The sequence below is a fragment of the Manacus candei genome, unplaced genomic scaffold (genome assembly GCF_025592945.1).
Source record: "Manacus candei isolate 608988 ecotype Guabito, Panama unplaced genomic scaffold, ASM2559294v1 h1tg000060l, whole genome shotgun sequence".
NCBI lineage: Eukaryota > Metazoa > Chordata > Aves > Passeriformes > Pipridae > Manacus > Manacus candei.
Window position 1 is genome coordinate 11,739,534 of NW_026138108.1, and position 19,737 is coordinate 11,759,270.

Below are 19,737 nucleotides of genomic sequence, written 5' to 3' on the forward strand. Positions count from 1 at the left end.
TTGGAAAGCTGATCCTGTGGACGTGAAGGGTTGTGGATCCAACACTTTTAGCTTCATTTCACTCTGAGGGGTGCTCTGAAGTCTCCTCTGAATCTGTTGTGAAGTGCTGGCTCACTTAGTGATTTACACTGTTTGCATGCAAGTACACAACCTGGCACACACTTAGGGCACATTCCAGCGTGGGAAGAGAACTCAAGCATCTCCAAGAGCAATGCCAATGTCTCCTCCAGTGACATTTCCTGGAGATGAGATTTTGGCTCACAGTGGCTCAAAGCTCCGTATTCAGCCACGGGCAAACTCAATTCTTTGCCTCTTTCCTCGTTCTCTCAGAAAGATGGGTAGGCAGGACCATTATCTCTCCATACTGTTCACTTGACATACCTTTATGATGCCTCTCTTGATTCATTTCTTTTCTGACTGACATCATTTATTATCATATGTAAGTGTTTCAGTGGCCCTGTTATTTCTTACCATCCTCTTTCTAGTCCCCTTAATCTGTGAAAGAGAGATGACAAAAATTGCACGTTTGTCCAGGTGAAGATGAATCTTTGAATTTTTTGGAATCAAAATATTTTTAATAACATCCTCTGTCCCGCTCTGAACCTTTTTCTGTTCTAACTGCTGCTACACTGATCAGAGGTTTAAGCTGAAAAGCCATATCAAATCTGTTTTCTAGATAATTAGTAGGTAATTTCATTCAAATTACATCTTATTTCTGGTGAGGATTACCCAGCACTAATTAATCTGCTACTGTGCTGTCTTTAGTCCTGAAGAGTTATATTGTAAGTGTACAGAAAGTTTAAATATTTGTGTAAGCATCTTTCATCTACTGGATAGCTGAAGTTTTGGAAGAATAAGTTATTTAGAAAATAGAATTCTTTGTTTAGATCAAAATGCGAAAGTTTATGATTTTGGCACTTGAAGATTACGTAGTTTCTGAATGTGTCATTATTGTAAGGGGACATGAATAGGTTTGTGCTTGGTAAATACCTTTTGTTTAACCACCAAAATGACTTTGTGTGCAGGAAAGATGAAAGCAAAAATAAAAATTGCTCTCATCATTATTTTTGTATTTATATTGCTGTAATAAAATAAAATGGCTTAATAGTCTTGTCCCAAATGCTAAATTATATCAGAATAGTCACAGGTCAGTCAGGTATTATGCTTTAATGTAATGTCCAAGAGCTTTTGGTCCACTTTATTTGGTAATACATAAGTGAGACATAGGTACAAAAATGCAATTTTATTTATTTAAGTTAGCACAGATGTCTGATAAAAGAATAAATAGAAAGTGCACTTTAAGGCCTCGATTCTACAACCAGACAGGTGGCAGGGAGCCCTTGCCCAGACACCCCATCTGCTCATAGCACCAGGGCCTTTACATTGACAGAGGTACAGCCAAGATGATGAACTACAGCTCACTAGTTACAAGTCTCTAGCCTTCAGCAGATTGAATTTATATGTGAAATGTTTGAGGAGGTTTTTACCGGGCTCCCCAAGGCGTGCTAGACATCAAACAAACAAATAAGGATCATCATGGGAACATAAACGCAGCCACTTCGGCTCAGAGCAGCAACTCAACCGGGTTTGAGCTCCGCCAAGTTTGGAGGCACCCACCATTCTTCCTGCTGAGAAAACTTCCTGATTCTTCAGAACTGACTGAAGATCCCAAACACATCTGTGCATATGCCATGCAGAATAATTTTGTAGTTGCTGCTTTTTATATTACTGTCATAATTGATTTTTTTCCCATCCATTTCCTTCTGAGCCTTGCTTAGGGTTTGAATGTATTAGAGATCATGGTTCCTCTCCCAGCATGATTTCTGCATGTTAATGTTTCTCCTTTTGGACACTTGGAAACCTGAGATCCTAATTCTACAAAAAAATTGCATATGCAAATGAGTGATTTTAATTATGAGAGCCACTGCTCTCACAAACAAAAATTACTTACACATGAAGCCTAACACATCATACAGGAATCCAGAGATATATAGTTTATAGAGAAATTGAGGGACAAAAAAATTATATTGCAAGATTTTTGTTTCAGTTGTAATTGTCTGGTATAGAATCATTTCCTGGTTCTATAGTTAGGGCTGTGCTTACATACATGCTACCATCTCTACTCCCACTGTTTCTGCAGTTAATTATAGGTTGTAATTTTTTGGAGGAGAGGAAGGTAATCAAACCTTCCCTTCGATTCAGTATTTTGCAAAATTAAACTTTCATATCTCATATTTGGTTTTAATTTTATCCCATTCTACTTATAAGCTTTGTCTTCCTACTTTATTTTATTTTATATTTGCACTCTTTAATCCTGAGTTATTATCATGCAGCTTTTGCTATTTAATTAATGTTCATCTGATTTTAGGCCTCCTTCTGAAAATCAAAGTGGGTTTAAGTTTACATATTTTCATTAGTACAAAGTCAAACAGAATTTAACTCTAGGCAAAAGGGTGCCCTATTCTGCAGACAGACTCCACTGACTTTATTCACTGCTGGTTAACAGCACAAGCAGTCCTAGTGATTACCTACAAGTGCTGCCCATGTAAGAGTTGTAGAACAGGTCTTAAATGATTTTTCAACTTTCTTTCTGTCTTTTATGCTGGCAATTTGTAAGATACATCAGCCAAAAGATACCCAGAAATTAGCAGCAGTGGTCCTGGGTAGACTGTGAACACATTTTATTATTTGTTTGTGAGATGTCTAACTCAACCTTGAGCGGAGCCTTCAACCCCTCCCGCAGTTTGAATAAATAACAATGAAATGCCCTACTGGATCAGTGATATACAGACACGTGCTCACGTGGACAGACACAGTGCTCTGGCCTTTTTTCCTTATGGCTTTGTTTTAAAGAGGACATCCATGTAAGCTTTGTCCAGATCCACGGATTTCTTCTGCACTGCTGCCCGCAGGTGCTCGGGGAGCAGCCTCCGGCCCAGGACAATGTCATCCTTGTTGCGAGGCCTCTGGGTCCGGGCGTCCTCCAGGGCACTGTGCACGTCCTGCAGCTTCATCTGGAGCCAGTCCTGCCTCTCCACAGCGTGTCGGTGCTCCCCGAGGTTGTGCATCAGCTGCATCTCACTCACTGACCTTTTCCTGCAGGAAACAAGAGCAAAGAGAGAGGCTCGTGGTGGCCCTTCTTGAGTTCCCGATCCTCACTCAAAGACCTGGGTCTGGGAACTTTTGTGAGGTACCACAATGCAGAGCTGTTGAAGCTGCCTCTCTTATTTGTAAGGGATAGAAAAATGTTGTTCCAGACTCCCTAGTTTGCAGGTGTCTGGGCGTTTTTCTGGGGAATTTTTAAATTTTATTTAAAATGTGGTTAGCAAGCCTAGTTGCCACCTAGTATAATGGCTGAAAATTTTGGTTTATGTGCTGTTTTTTTTCAGTCAAGGGCTGGTAAGAAAATCAGTCAAGTGGCTCAGAATGAGAGAAGCAGAAGGTAAAATAAGAGCATGATTAAAGAGTCCAGTAAATCAAAACCTCCCACCCAAATATTCAGTTATAGCATTAATATCTGTCGTGGTACCAGTAGGATGGTAACAAATTCTATTCTGAATCACTAATTACAAAAAGCCCACAAAAGAAAACAAAGTAACTAGAATTTGTATTTGAACAAGTGAAAGTCAAATCAATTTGACTGAATCTTAAAAAAAAAACAGATTTTGCTTGGTTTATTACCTGGACAAGAGAGGGAGGGTGGATGGTGAAATATTAGTGAGAAGGGATAAAAAATGGGAATAGTTACGTTTTGTGACAATCCTGTTTGACTGTGTATTTGTCATTTATTTTAGCTGTTGTAAATCAGCTTAGGGCTTATATGATATTAGGTCAATTAGATCAACCAAACTATGGCATTTATTCGGTGGCAGTTTTCTGTGATCATCAGAGCTAAGGAAAAATGACTCCCTGTGGACTTGACTCTCAATTGCTTGCTGTTGGTGTCTAAGTGTGAGTTCCAGCTAGAACCTCACCCAGTACAAAAGATGCCTTCCTGTGTGGACCCCCAAGGGATGCAGCTTACCCAATGATATTCCTAAGAGAAGACTTAAAGAACAGCCAAAGCCCTCCTGTGTAAAACAATGTACTTACACCATTGGTCTCCCATCAGAGTTTGTAAGAAAGCATATGGTGTATAAGAGGATTGCAGTCCGGGCCAGGGTTTTTATAGAAGTCATTTTGTCTACAAAGATAGAAATGAATACCTGTGTAAATCTGTGTTTCAAGTAATTTCTCTTAAATCCAAAGAAAGACATCATTTTTGAAAAAATAGCCTTTTTTGTGAAATGGCTTAGGAATGCAAATGAAGAATTTAGTTCCAAGCCTAATTTTGTTAGCAACTTACCTGCTAAGCAACTCTATAAACTTTGTTCAGCCTTAGATGCCCTCCATCATGATCATCATCAGTCATCATCATCATCATCATCCTCTAGGTGCCTGTCTCTTGCATAACTAGGTGAAAAGCACCATGTTCTTCCAATATTATTACTACTACTACTATTATTACTACTTTATAGCCTTCAAGTGCTGTGGAATACTTGTATATAACTATGCAAGTAAAAACTTCTGTTATTTTATCTATTTCTTTTGCATATTCTTTAGAATGAAGAGGCTGAAACTTGACAATTTTGCAGAGAGGCTAACTCAGTACTGAGTTCTGTCATTCCCTGTTTAGTTGCATAAGAGAAATCAAAAATTTAGCCCCTCATTTTTTTCAGGGATAATCCTGCATTGCCAGTATGAATTCCCCTCTGATTTGCACATCATCAGCAAAACTGCCATTTGAAATATATTTGGAAAATATTTATTGCTGATGATACTACAACAGGCAGAAATGACAGAGTTCCAGTATCAGTTTCCAGTTTGGATTTTCAGTATTGGCAGTCAGAAAAGGCATCTTTTTGTTACAGCTTAAGAAACTTGATACAGAATAACTGAAACTTAAGAAATATAAAACTCCACAGTACCATTTTTGCAATAGTTTCTGCAGCTTTACTCCAGGTCAGAAAGGCATTTATAGCATGGTCTCTTACATGACATTATGACTGTGGTCCTGGCAGTCCATCTAACCCAATATTATAAATTCAGGACATGAATTCACTTCAAGTTATTTCTAACTCACTGCCTCAGATTTTTTTCATTTCACAGATTTGGTTCAGATAATATAACACTTTGATTTTACTAACACTCACCTTTTTTTAAGGGATTCGGAAAGAAATGAAGGTAAAATGAATAAAGAATCAATGATAAAATGTTCTAAATAAGTCTTCCAGAGAACTTGGAAAGAAAAAGTAGAGTGCACTTACCAGATAGAATGTTAAAGAGATTTCTGGTTTGGGTATGTCGGCAGATGACTGTCTCTTGATGTCAAGTATATTTAAAGACTACTGAATTGGTTTAGTGGACCCCTTAAATGTAACTTTAAAATAGAGCTTCTAAGTAACTTGGAAGCCCTTTTATTGTCTCAGTTGATGTCACTCTCTCGACACACACCCTCCTCCTGACCCTCATGTACCCACCCTCGGATGCTTTTGTTAATTTAGCATTTACAGGGAAAGAGGTCTCAGCAAAAAGAAAGTCCTGGGTAGCTGTGAAGAAGCTAAATGAGGCTGCAAGGTCAGTGATCTACAAATGCCAAATTAAAACAAAATATTGAAAAGCTAAGATCTGTAATGCCCGTGGGAAATAAGAAAAGTCATTTCAGGCCAGCTAGAAGGTTTCTTTGTAAAAGAATATACTGGAGAGGAGCAGAAGCCCCAAGAATGATAGAGGATCCTCTTTTTAAAAAGAAGCTGGTGCCACTGAAAAGTTGTTCAAATGATCTGTTCCACCTGCCCCTGTGAATATCCCTGAACACCTCAAATGTGCTAGGTAGAATGAAGGCATTTGAAGCAGCTGTGATACAAATTAGTACTTTACGAATCTTGGAAAAGAGTTATAGAGCTCTGCCTACGTTCTAAGAAGGGAAATGTGTAAATCAGGGGTACTTTCCCATATGCATGAAGAAAGATTATTTTTGGCTGCAAGATGTTTTTCCTATATTAGGCGCTTCTTCTGGGTTCCAGTGTATTTTTCCAGAAAAAAAACCCAAAAACCCACAAACAAAAGCCAGTTTGCATCTGCACATTTTAACACACAATTTGGAAGATATTATTGCTTCTACCACGAATGCCTTATGTTTATTTTATATTCTCCTGGTATTTCATAAAGAGATAAAAAAATACACTTTATAATACTGCTTTGCGTAGATGTTGTTCTCATGGGAAAAGGAAGGGGAAAACCAGGAACTCCAAAAAAGCTCTGGAGATCTCATGGTTCCCTTAGTAAATAGAAAAGTGAGTAACTGAGAAGTAATGAAGTCATTCACTTAGACAAGTTCAAGAAAACAGGGTAAAGATAGTTTCCAGCATTGTACTGTCAGGTGTCAATACCCTTTCCCCCTACACACAAATGCAGGGGCTTTATGAGAATATGTTTTATTAGATTTGTGTCTCTTGTGACCTCCAGGGATACTAACCTGAAGGCAAAAATGTGACTAAATTATTACAAAGGTATATTCATAGTTATAATGTGAATAAAAATGGACATGGCATAACAGGAGAGGATTTGAAAGTGGCAATGAAAAGCTCCATGTTTTAGATTTTACCACAATATGTGTGAAACCTTTAGCAAAACCCTCAAGGCAGGTTTTTTTACAGAGGCCTGGCATTCCTATGGAACCTTTAGCATGGATGGCAAAGCCTGAACTAAAGGATGAGGGTTAGAAAATCCAGTGTCTGTATACAGAACAAAAAATCATGATTTCTCATAAACTGGCAACAACTGATAGCAAAAGCTGGCAATAAACCATTAGTAGCAATTGCAAAAGGAGTGTTAGCAGACTTGAGTTGCCCATGTTACTCTCTGAGTTGCAGTTGTGCCCCCTGCAACACCCAAGTAAATCTGGTAGAGACCCCAGGCTGGAGCTTTGAATAAAGCTAATACAGAGGAAACACCAGAGTATGATGTTGTAATTGAGAATCCTGACTTCAGACAACCTATGGTGTGTCAGTATGGATGCCCTTAAACAAGATGTAATTTTAGCTGGTTTATTTGCAGCATGCCTACTCCTTGAAGCAACTCTGATTTCTTTTTATTGTCATTTTTATTCAAAGGTATTGACAGGTTGTACCTAAAATCTCGAACAAAGATGGCTTAACTTGATACTTAAAAAAAAAAGCAGTTTGCCTCAGATGAGTGAAGATGTAAAAATTAAAATCATTAAATATGGGCCCCATTATATGTAAAAAATAAAAACTGTGATGGCAATTAAAGAAACGTCACATTGCAGCTCAAAATTTGCATGACTCTATATGCAGGGGAAAAAAAGTAACTTATTTTGATTTGGATTATTATCCCTGGCATCTAGAAATTATGTTATTTGAAAATATAGCTGCTAGTAACTTGCCCAATTTCATCCGTATTTGCTAACCTTGGCATATCAAGTGTGTAAATGACAGATAGTGGACCAAGTGAACGTATTTTATTTACCAAATATTTTAATTGTGTACACTTCTGTTTGGACACCGTATCCACTGTTTAACGATGAACTGAAAATGGTATTGAGCTCTTTTAATGTTTCAGGCAGATGATGACTCATGTTCAGATTCAATATTTTCTCTTTCTTAAGCATCCTTTTAAAAATTCATATCTCTTTTGGGGACTACTTAGTAGAAGAACTGAACCCAGGAAACCAGGGCTAACAACTGCTGAACTGCTGTTCAGTAGGAGGCCTAAGACTACCCGAATTTATAGACACTACCATGAAAAAGAAAGAAAAAATAAACATTATCCCCTCAATTAAAAGGCATTTCACGATCCTTTGTAGGTATAAGACCTTGCACACAAATACAAAGGCAAAATATGGAAAATCCTGCAGTTTCTTAGGAACTTTTGGTGCCAACAAATGAGGACTGACCTACAGAAGACAACTTTTACTCCTCTTGGAGTAAGAAGAGGGAAAACACAGTGGATTCTGAGCTTCCATATCCTGAAAGCAGCAGGCTAAGAATGAGCCTCAGTGGGTAAGACTGAAAAGAGCAGTCAGGAGAATATAAACCACCAAATGTTTCAGTAACCTACCAGACAAAGGCAACCAATTCAGAAGCTGATTGCAAACTACTGGTGTAGATGCTGCTTTGTCAATACTGACATTTCTTTCCCTTTGGAAGAGGTAACTTTTGATGAGACTTAGGCTGAAGTACAATAATGTTAAAAGATTGTAGTTCAAACATGTGGCTGTTTCTCTATGTACACCATCAAACTTTCTCAAGCAGGATCTAAGCTTGAATCAAGTGTCCTCTTTGAGCATCACCTAAACCCATGGAATGCTATACTGGAAATGAGACAATATAACAATTTTCAATATAGCTATAAACTTCAGAGTTTATTACAGCAAAGGCCTCTCTGTGCCACGAGGCATCACAGACACCTAGCAAGGGCACGGCACTTCTGAGGATGAGGGAGAGGCCGGAAGAACTGGATGCTGGAATCACGGTGTGGGAGGGAAGAGCTGACCACAGCCTTTTCCTCTGAGAGGACTTTTTCTTGATCAGCCAGAAAACTACCCTTCCCTGACCTTCCCTTATAGATTGTACAGATACCTGAATCAACTGGGCATGAAAAAAATCTGTGTTGCTTTGCTTGCAGGTGGTGTGCCACTGACGTTGAATTTGTGCCATTGAATGTAACCAGACTCCAGGGTTGAAAACAAGGGGAAAGCAATTAGACAGGTTTTACAGCCAGGTAGGTGAGCAATGACTGTATTGTAAAAATTCTGAATTTTGTGTGTACTTTCGTGTGTATTCTATTCATTTTGTCAGGGGAAAATATACTGCACCTGCAAATTAAACAAATCCTGAGGTACATTACTGGAATATGGTTAGAGGACACAGAACTGCCTAGAATTATAGTCTTAAGTGACTAAAGCAGATTTTCACAAATTAATTATGTAATCTGGTGTATTCCTACAGAATTCTTCATCCTCTAGATTTAAGGCTTCAGCGCTGCAGTCAGATTATTGCAGTGCTATTTACAAAAGCAGGCTTTTCCCCCATTGCTTGCTCCAGTGGGTGGTTCCAGATGAAATGCTTTCTGACTGCGGCTGTGGCTGGGGGAACACTAGTAAGTCGTTGAGCAAAGTAATTGGTGACACACTGGATGACTGGTGAGGCAACTTTTCTAAATGTGTCCAAGGAATGTTTCTCCCTTGACACAATGAAAAGCCAAAGTGACAGTCAGTAAACTCTTCAGGACCTCGTTTGATTGACGAGAGTTGTGGCTTTTCAAATACCGCAGCGGCGTGTTCGGTAATTTATGTAAGCAATGTTGGGTATCTTCAGGTGCTCTGTGGGTTCATGCAGCTAGATGAAGCTTCAACCACATGCCAGTTTCCAATTAGATAAAAAACAGCACAGAGGCTTCTGTGAAAATCAAAAGATTGCCTATCACAGTTCTGGTTTGTGTCCAATCTGCTTCCTACAGCGTGCTTTTAGCAGCTACTGGCAACTGTGCATTTGGAAATAATTGCTCGCCAGTGTATTTTTTTCTCCAGGTACATAAAATCTTTCATCTGAGAATCACAATGTTCCTGAACCTCCCTGTTATCTTTCTGAGTAAAGTATATACTGATGATGTTTGTTTCTAGGTTATTGGCATTTAGACAAAGACAGGTGAAATGCAAACATCACTGAGGAAAAGATCAGAGAGAAAACAGAAGCTGGTAGATTCTAGTCCCAGTCTAGTCCCACCTGACTTTAAGTTCACTTGCTTTTCTGGGGGATAGACTGAACCCTGTCACAATAATTGTGATCCAGATTATTTCTAGAGTTTTCACTAGTTAAATAAAACATATAGAATGTGTGAATGGACACTCACTTTTGCTCCCAGTGTAACTTAGCCATGTTATCTAACAGAGCTGTGCAGTTTGTCACAGAATTTCTCTATTGACCTGTCATGGACATACCAGGCTTTGATGACATGATCAGGAATGCATGAGTGCTTGCTCTCTGCATGCCACCCTATACCATGGCTGCATTGAATTTCACATAGCATTACATGGCTGTTTTGAAGACCAAATGGAGAGTCCTGCTTACCTCATCTCTCTCTCATGAGAAGAATCTGAAGCTTGGTGAAACAGCCCAGAGCAGCCTGGAGGAATGCTAAAATGGCTGTTAAGGGAAGTCATGAAGATGAGCTACCTCTGAGTCTCTGCAGACACATATTTCAGTGGTCAGTAACAAAAATGCTCTTGTACATCCTGAACAATAAGAAAAGTTAGTTTCAACAAGTACATATTGGCAGATTTTTAAAGTTCTGTTGGTGAATTGTTAACTGAATATGTAAGTATTTATGGAATTGTGTATGAAAGTATATAAGTTTTGCTTTGGATTTAAAATTCCTGGGAAATTATTTTACAGTCAGTGATCACTTAGCCCTCATGACACAAACACCAATCTGTCAAAGCTCTGCTGAATTCAGTGCTGTAATGAACAACGAGGTAGTTTATGACCTTTCCCACTATATAGGAAGCTGGTACAGTACTCAAAACTGCTGTTGGATGATAGGACTTTTGGGATCCATACCAAACTGAATTATGCATAGATGTATTCACACACATATATATGGTCATATACAGGCCAGAATGTTTGTTGGCTGTTACTGGCTGTAAATGCTTTGTGCAGGCTTGATTTCCCTCTCGGTGACCTGCAGGGCAGTTGGAGCTGTAACAAGGGCTCGTGCCCTTTTGTCATCCTTGAAACCAATGTGGCATCCCTGACAAGCCACACAAGGAGACTGATTTTGAGAGCACAAGCAACCCCAGAGGGAAATGCATCTAATACTGAAACAGGAGTGAGTCTAAAATCCACTCCCATTCCTCTTCCAGCCTGAAGCTCTTCGCTCAAGCCTTCAGGATTCGGGAACCCTCTCTTCAGCATATATCTGCACATATCTGCACATTCTGTAAAATCATCTTTTTAAAAACATTTAAGACATCTACTAGAAAAGGTTTGAGTGATTAAATATTAGGAGCAGAGGATATCTGCAAATGTTAGGTTTGACCTAGCAAAACCATTGTGAGAATGAAAGTGCTAGCTCGGCATGAAATAACCATGGAGACTCGGGATGATGCAGGATGAAACAACGAAGGTCTGCACGTTTTATGCAGGTAGCCACGTATTTTTCTGTCCTTTCTACTGGAAAGACATTTCAAGTTCATATTCCCATATTTTCTGCAGCCACTGCAGATAAGCAGATAGCACCCAAGTAAGCAATCTGGAGTTTGATGAAATCTCATGGCAATGACGAGTACAGTTCACAAATGAATGATGACATTTTAGACCCTTCCTTCAATCCAGTGACCATCCTGTAAAAATCTTAGTCCCTAGTCAGCTGAAAAACTTTAAAACATAACAGAACTGGTGTGAATGATTGTTTGGGTTTTGAAAGAAAATATTGTACCAGATGCTATATAAACATGCAAGATGTTGCAGACCCTCTCTCTAATAGTGGTGATACAAAGGATGAAAAATATGTTGCATTTTACATGAAGCTTTTTATTACTTGAGCTATGAATTACAGCAAATGAAATGTTTTATGTTATACACTAAGACTTTGTCCCCAAAATAAACCCCTTTAAATGAAAATGTCTAGACAAATACTTATTAAAGATTAACTCCATAGTTGAATATTTTGACCTGAAGTTTCTTCAAGAAACTCTTGACGTATTTGTATGTATATTTGTATTATTTTCTAGAGGGATAACACTGTTTCTGTATTTTCCCTGCTTTATTTAATCCATCCTTTTCACGAAATTATTACCTAGATTACTAATATTTGTTAAAATCAAATTCTTGAATTAATGATTTTCTTCATTTTTAGCACATGCACTTTATTTGCATTATATGCATCTTTTAAATCCTTCTATGTTGACCAGTAATTTTCTCAAAACTCATTTATCTTCCTAGAATCTCCTGAAATATCAGTGCTAACACGAAAATCTTATAGTAATTCTCAGATTCTAGTTCACTGAGAAGTCCAGCACCTTGTATGCATTTTGAGTACCAGTCACTCCCTGTTCTGCTTTCTGCTTCATTCAGCTCTCTGGTTGGATTGGACAAGGTAGTCTATGAGAAAATGCACTTTGCAGTGCAGCTCTGTGGGTCTCAGTGTTTAACAGTTAATGTGCTCTTATTTCCCTGTTTCTCCATGTTTCAGTTTCTATGTTGAGTCCATGAGATTCAAAAGAAAAAGCTGGAATTTGGCTCTACAGATCATCACCCCTGGCCTTTTGTACTGTGATCTTCCCTGTAGTGGGAGTTTTGGTTAATTCAATAGATCATAACCATCAGTGGGTCTCTTACACCCTTACATGTGTAAGTCTCCTCTCTTAGAAAGCTATACAGGTTATCTCATTTTTAAATTTTTCATCTTAAAGTGTTTAGTTCTTTCCTTAGCCTCCACTGAAATCGATTCATAGGCTGTGTCTCTTCTTCCATATTCAGGCTCTTAATTTTAATTTTCTATGCTTTTTATAAAAGGCCTATATCACTACTTCCATGCACTGCACACTGTCATTTTAATCTATGCAGTTTGGACTAGGATACAAACAAATCAAAATTTGCTTATCTTGCACTGTCCATGAATGGCAATATAGAATGCTGAGTAGTGAGGGACCCAACCTGATATTTCTGCCCTCATTTTCTGTTATTCCTTGTTTTACGTTGGGATCTCCCTATCTCATGGGATAGACTAGTGAAGGTAAAAATTAACCAATTCTGCCTAAGCAATCACTTCATTTTTCATGGTTCCTAGTCCCTATTAAAATGGTCATCCCTATAGAATCTTGTCCCTAACTTGATTTTTTTTTCTTGGTAACCCATCTATTAGGAATAGGCTTTTCCCCATTCCTCCTATTGTCTCCTCTGCCCTCTTCTTACTGCTCACTACCCAAACAAATATTCTTTCAATATTCAAGAAAAGATAAAAGTTACTATATATACACAAATATTTATATAAAAAGTAGAATCTATAAGAAGCAGCCCAAACCTGTGCTATCCTTCTATAAACTGTTCCTTCTCTTCCTGTAAGCTGTACAATTCTGCATGACCTCAGGATTGTGAGTACAGGTTGTAGTTTTTCATTGATTCTTATGCACAATTATCATCCTGCAGGAGTAACAATGGGCTTTGTAGTTTTACAGTGATCCTACAAATGCATCTTAGAAACAGGGAATCATGTAAAGGAAGGATTCTAAGTCACCATCCCTAGCAGCCTTGTGAAATTAAAAAGCAGAATAATTTAGGCAATTACTGTATTAGTTTTCCTAAGATTAATGCCCTTTCTCTTCCCCTATGCATGAGGAAACCCCTTCAAAAAGAGTCTCTCTGTATCTCTGTAATACAAATGACCTGAAAACCAAAGGCATTGTCAGAAGCTAATAGGAAATAGGGCATACTAATGTGCAAACAGATGCTGAGGCAATAGTAGCATCCCAGACCCCTAAATCTCATTGTACCTGAGAGATGTATAAACATTTGTGAGAGTATAAATTCACCAAGGTGCACAGAGGAGGTGGCTCGAGCTGACTGGTTCCGTTCCGTGCTACATCTCTGCTGTAACTGTAGGAACAGACTCTATAAATAGCCCAACCCAGTTACCTTTTTCAGAACCTTGGGAATGGCTAATCCCCAGAATAGATGAATTGCATAACTCTGTTCTCTGAACACGCTCGTTCACTCTGCAAATCGGGTTCTTCGCACACCACTGTGAAATCAGTGCCTCCCCTCTGGTTTACGTTCAGCACTCGCTGGAGCAGCTGTTCAGCTGACATTAGCAATGCTAATTTTCAGCATCTGAGGGTTTGGACTTTGCAGGTATTTGTTAAAGTACATTCAAAAAGAAGAGCGGGCCTGAAATATCAGATGAGAACACTGATTTAAAGTGAAATTAGTTAGGGTCAAAAAGGCATATTTTGACGCACTAGGCTGGATGCACTTGGCTGAGTTGTGTGAGGGGCTGCAAATATTCAAACTGAAGGATGCACATTTGCAAGGCTGTCCTAGAACTTAGGGTTGCAACAGAAGCCAGAGAAGTGTTTCTTCCTCTGGAAACCATTAGTATTTAAGAAACATTTTATACTGAAGGGAAGATTTCATTCTGTAATTCTGAAATCTATCCTTAAAGGAGCCATTGTACACAAATCTGGACCTGGTGTATGCTAAGTGGAAAAGCCATTCTGGGATCAAATTCTAACTCTCTAGAACTCCAGGGGCCTTCTACAGTGAAGCTGTGTATTGGAAGCATTTACAAACAGAACACCATAGGGGTCCTTAATACATGCAAATATACATCCAGCACTGCCTTCTCAAGCTGAGCAATCCCGTGTGTCCCTGCTGCAGTGGCCATGCAGCCTAATAACGTAAAGAGAGGACATTGCATTGGAATGGCCAGGGCTGAAGACACACATGCTCAAATATGACCTCATCACACTAAGGATATACTTAGAGGAATAGTATCCTTCCAGGAAAAGGTGCTCTACAGCTGTATTATTGCTAATGCCTGAACAGGTCTCTTGCTCGTGGTCATTCTCATACCATCTTTGAGGGAAGAATTACTTTACACATTTTACAGATGAGGAAACAGAAACAGGAAAAACTATGTCCACAAATCTCAAAGCTGAAATCTACCTAGAATAACAGGAAATATTACCCAAAAGGCCCCTGCATCACTGCCTGGAAGTGGAGATACCTTCCCATAACATCCCGGCTGCAGAGACCAGAAGCTGAGCTCGTTTGGTATGAGAGGTCCTGCATTCCAGGTGGCAGAGCAGACCACAGGGCTGCCAGTCCATTACTGCTCTATTATGTAATGTTTACAAGCTCTTTGGCACAAGTGACCTGACACCTGCAAGAGGCACATATTTCCCAGTCTCCTAGATTGTCTTCCTTGTATTGATCTTCACAGAGGAATGACACAAAATCTGCAGGCTGGATTTTAAAGCTTTCTGTGTGTTACTAGCTTTTCACTCTACGTGTGTCCATGTTTTCTGCACTCCAGACATACTTGTTTTCTTTCCATCAGCCTTCACTATTTTATCCATCTCTATTGTGGTTCTCTCCTCAGTTTTTATTCCTAGTTTATAATCAGTCCTGTGGCACACTACATGCCATATTTCTGAATAAATACAAATATGTATTGTTCTCCTTAATTTATAGCTCTGTTCTTTTGAAGCATGAAGTAAAAGCTCTTTGCAAAACTATGAACACTGAATGGAATGACTGTAATTTTTTTGGATTTCTGGGGAGCCTCGTGCTAACAGCTGTTATTGCTGGTGCCAATCCCACCTCCATGTAATAAAACACTTCTCTGTATTATCTCACTGCACAAGTATGATAAATACTTTGTTACAGGCATTTACTTACATCCTAGTCCTTCTGTGATGGAGAAACACAGGTGTTAACAAGTCACTCAGCTTCTGTGGCTGCATTGTAAATAGCATTAGACTAACCACGTGATGATATCACATCAATATTTTGCATTTTCAGAGAAATACCTTGCATTGTTTTGAGTACAGACAATGAAAAAATACAAAGGGCTGTTCAAATTTCTCAGTGTACAGAAGAAGTTACTCTCCAATGTAACATCTTTAAAAGAAGAGGCTTTCAACTGCCTCATGTTTCACAGAATCATTTAGATTCTCAGATATCCTGTAGTATAACTGCCTGCTTTGAAGCAGGGTCAACAACTAATTCAGACCAGGATGCTGGGGGCTTTATCCTGTTGGGTCTTGAAAATCTGCAAGGACAAAGATCCCAGAAGCTCTCTGGGATGCTTGTTCTAGTGTTTAATTACCTTTAAGGGGAAATTTTTTTTCCTTAGTCAGAATCTCATATATTTCTAGTTGTGACCATTTTCTCTTGTTCTTTCAAAATGTACCTTGGCAAAAAGCCTGGCTCTGTCTTCTTGGTATCCTCCTCCTAGGTACAGAAGGCTGTTATTGGGCCCTCCTGAGTCTTTTCCAGGATGAGTAAGCTTTTCTCAGCTTCTTTTCATAGGACAACAGTGTCAGCCCCTGGGCTGTCATGGTTGTCCTCTGCTGGATTTGCTCAACTCGATCATCTTTTCTGTGCTGGGGCCCCCCAAACTGGACACAGTATTCCAAGTGCAGCCCAGTGTGTGCTAAGTAAGAGAGGATAACCACTTCTCCCAGCCTGCTGGCTGTGCTGCAGTGGACAGAGCCCAGTCTGCTGCCAGGGCACACTGCTGAGTCAGGCTTAGCCCAGTGCCCCCCAGCAGTGCTCTCTCTCTTGCCAGTCAGTCCCCAGCCTTTACTACTGCAAGGTGTTAGTCCAGCCCATGCTGTGACTGTGCAGGGATAACAGTGAGGCTGATTGACCTGTAGTTTCCAGGATCACCCTTCTTGAAGCAAAGGAAAAAACATATGCCAGATATGCAGACAACTCAGATCACAGCTTCCACCATGTCTCTGGAGCAATTTGTGGGTTTTTTTTTAAAGGATTATAAACTGAGGTAGTTACAGAGCAGCTTCATATGCAAAATAGAAAGCAAGGGAAAAAAGACAGTCATATTTAAAGATATATAAAGAGATGTTGATTGAAAATAATTAAGTTTTAGCTGTACAAAGGAAGCTGAACTAGGTGTTTCAAATGCCACTACAAACCAAGTGATATAGTAACTAAAGAAAGAAAGAAGTTATGTAAGGTAGGTAAAAGATCTTCAGTATTTAGTTTTGTTTACACTAAGCAAAACATTCAGTAGAAACAGCCTCTGTTCCAGAGGATAGTGAACCAGTTGTATCAGTCTTTGAAAAAGGCTTTTGGGGTGAGCAGGTGTGTTATACAACAGCAAGATTTATTTAGGTACGTTGATTGCCTTAATAATTAAAAAGGAAAAAAAATTGCAAGAGTAACCAACATAAACAAAGAAGGTCCTGCCTCGATTATCTCCCAGAATTATTTGAAAATGCTAAAATGTAGTAGATAAAGAAGAGAAGATGGATCTTGAGTTTGACCTGGTTTAGAAATTTCTCTATTCCTAAGAACAACACATGTCAAGAGCTCTCATCCACTGAAGCATAAGTTTCCCACAAGGATTTTTTTCCCCTCACTTTCTGTTTTAATCAGGAAAGGAATCCAGATACTGAAAAAGTACTTACATGAAAGTAAAGAACCCTTATGCATTTAAATAGTTTTTTAATCAATGTAGTTTACTTCATTTAGGATTTTTATCAGGCACTATTTTGGCTATGAGTGGGCTTTGGCAAGTTTCATAGGAAATTATTGCTGCTTAAGGAGTTTCAGCAAGAACTGGCAAAACATTCAAATACAAAAGCTTTTGAAAATCAGATGCATTTGCAACATCTCAACAATAAGTGTTCCATTATAATTAAAACAATACCATTAGTCATGAATATTTGTAATCAAGGGCGGATCTGCTGAGGTGGAGGTATCACAAAGGTCATTCCTTGCCTAGCATGCATTTTTCTTGGCTCATCTTACCATTATATCTGTACATCTCATTGATTTCTTCAGATATCTATATCAGAAACCAGAAAAACAAATGAAAAGTACAAAATACTGTGTGGGAAGAGGTGTCATTTGAACTTATCACACTGTCTATATCACACACAACAAGGAGAAGCAGGACTTCTGTTCCCTCTGTGTATGCACACAGAGTACAATATATTCAATATTTTTGTTTTCTGACCCAAAACAGCTGTGACAACACTTTCAAGACTTCAGTGGCAGTGGCTTCCTTCAGTGTAAATTAGATGGACCAAATTTTCCTAACTTATTCTTGAAACCACGCTGCCAGGATGCTTCTTTCTTTTGTTTTATTGATACACATAAGGTTTCCCTGAGAGCACTGCTCCCACAAGCCTAACATTCTTGCTGGGGAATGTTCTTCCTTCACTTATGCCAGTGATCTCAAAAGGAGAATTTGGCCTACAGATCAAATTCCCCAGCTCCCAGCTTTCTGTTTGGAGAGGCAACCAGGCATTCACAAGCACAGACAGTTCTTTAACTGCTGTGGAGGTAGGGATGCACAGCAGGAAGCCCTGTCTCAGCAAAGCCAGTTTTGTATTAAATTCTGATATCTGATGTCAGTTTATTGATGTCCTCAATGGACTTATGCTTTATTCAAAAACATGCAAGTTTAAATTTAAAAAAAGGTCTGTAAATTGTGCCCCTGCAGAGCTGGTGATATTTTAGGGAGGCTGTGGGTTTCTGTGAGACTTCCTCCAGCTCTTATAGGGATAAGTTGTAGAACTTAGTGCTTAACTGATGTCTAGTCTGGGGACCTTCTTTTCTGCAGTTGTCTTTTTGATGACATCCACAGCAAGTGATTCAAGTGTCCCATGTACTGAGAGCAAGGATAGGGGTTTACTTGCTGGGGAAACAAGAAAAAATTGTAAGAATCTTGGGGGGAAATTTGCTTATCATCTTGACATGTGTAGTCTTCAATTCTTGCATATATTAGAAAGCTGAGCAAGGTCACTTTGTGTATCCAGGGCCTAATCAGTATGCTATTAAATATATTTTTTTTCCCAGTTTTAAGTGCTACAGGACACATTATAGGTTGTAATATACCTATACAGGGAAAACATTTTCCTCTGTATCTTATTTTGAAGGTATTTCTCTATTACACAGTCAAAAGCTGTGAACAGATCGTTCCCTACTGGCTCCAGGCACAGTGCTGCAGACGAGTGTGCTCCCAGCAGCACTGCCCTCTCCTGGGGACAAGGGATCAGCAGGTGCACAGGGAAAGGGTTGGTTTCTGCAGCTGAAACAAAAAATGTGGGATGTCTTATTCGTATGATTGAGAAGCAAATCTCTCACATGTGTGAGAAGGAACCAGAGAGCCAAAAAGCCTATTCCTGAGAAAAAAAAAAAAATCTGAACAATTTTCTATGCAAATAATACATAGAATTATATAGAATGTAATATATATATATAATTACAGAATCATAGAATGCCCTGGATCGGAAGGGACTTTCAAAGATCATCTTGTCCAAGCCCCTGGGATGGGCAGGGACCATCTCCATCTTTCTTGTCACCTCCCTTCAGGTACTGGAAGGCCACAGTTAGGTCACCCCAAAGCCTTCCCCAGGCTGAACAGTCCCAATTCTCCCAGCCTTTCCTTGTAGGAGAGGTTCTCCGTCCCTCGAATTGTCTTGGTGGCCTCCTCTGGACTCACTCAAACAGGTCCATGTCCTTCCTGTGCTGGGGGCCTCAGAGCTGGAGGCAGCACTGCAGGTGGGGTCTCACCAGAGCGGAGCAGAGGGACACAGTCACCTCCCTCAGCCTGCTGCCCACACTTCTGATACAGCCCAGACCCGACAGAACCTTTCCATGGTCACTGTAATAACAAAGAGAAACTGGGCCAAGTTAACCCTGCAGAAATCCTGGTGAACTCAGGCTCAATCTGGACTCTGATGTAGCTGATTTCTCTTCTTGATTTGAGTGTTGACTGATGAACTCCTGCAGATTTAGAAAGAATGTTTTAGGATGTTACCACCTTACCCGCTGACCTCCTCCCAGCTAGATGTCACTGCCACCAATATTGACCAGCATGAATTAGGCATGTGAGCATTGCTAATCAGCTGCAGAGCAAAGACTGAGAGATTTCCAGACAGAAAAAAACCCAACAGAAACTAGGCCTATATACATAAATAAA

The 19,737-nt window shown here is 39.4% G+C and overlaps 2 protein-coding genes and 1 long non-coding RNA gene across 3 annotated transcripts in view; 2 read left to right on the top strand and 1 right to left on the bottom strand.

Annotated features, from left to right (window-relative positions):
• The window catches only part of LOC127478343 (NADH-cytochrome b5 reductase 2), a 149,625-nt gene that overhangs the window by 16,587 nt on the left and 113,301 nt on the right, over positions 1-19,737 (top strand). The window lies entirely within an intron of this gene.
• The window catches only part of LOC127478348 (uncharacterized), a 43,363-nt gene that overhangs the window by 2,363 nt on the left and 21,263 nt on the right, over positions 1-19,737 (top strand). The window contains exon 2 of the long non-coding RNA XR_007907197.1: positions 8,689-8,784. This is a non-coding gene — a long non-coding RNA (uncharacterized LOC127478348). The remainder of the gene's footprint in view (positions 1-8,688; positions 8,785-19,737) is intronic.
• On the bottom strand, positions 2,835-4,178 carry PTH (parathyroid hormone). Its single transcript, XM_051803850.1, has 2 exons — positions 4,093-4,178; positions 2,835-3,096 (listed from the first exon to the last, which is right to left on the bottom strand). The coding sequence occupies exons 1-2, from the start codon at positions 4,176-4,178 to the stop codon at positions 2,835-2,837; spliced, it is 348 nt and encodes a 115-aa protein (XP_051659810.1).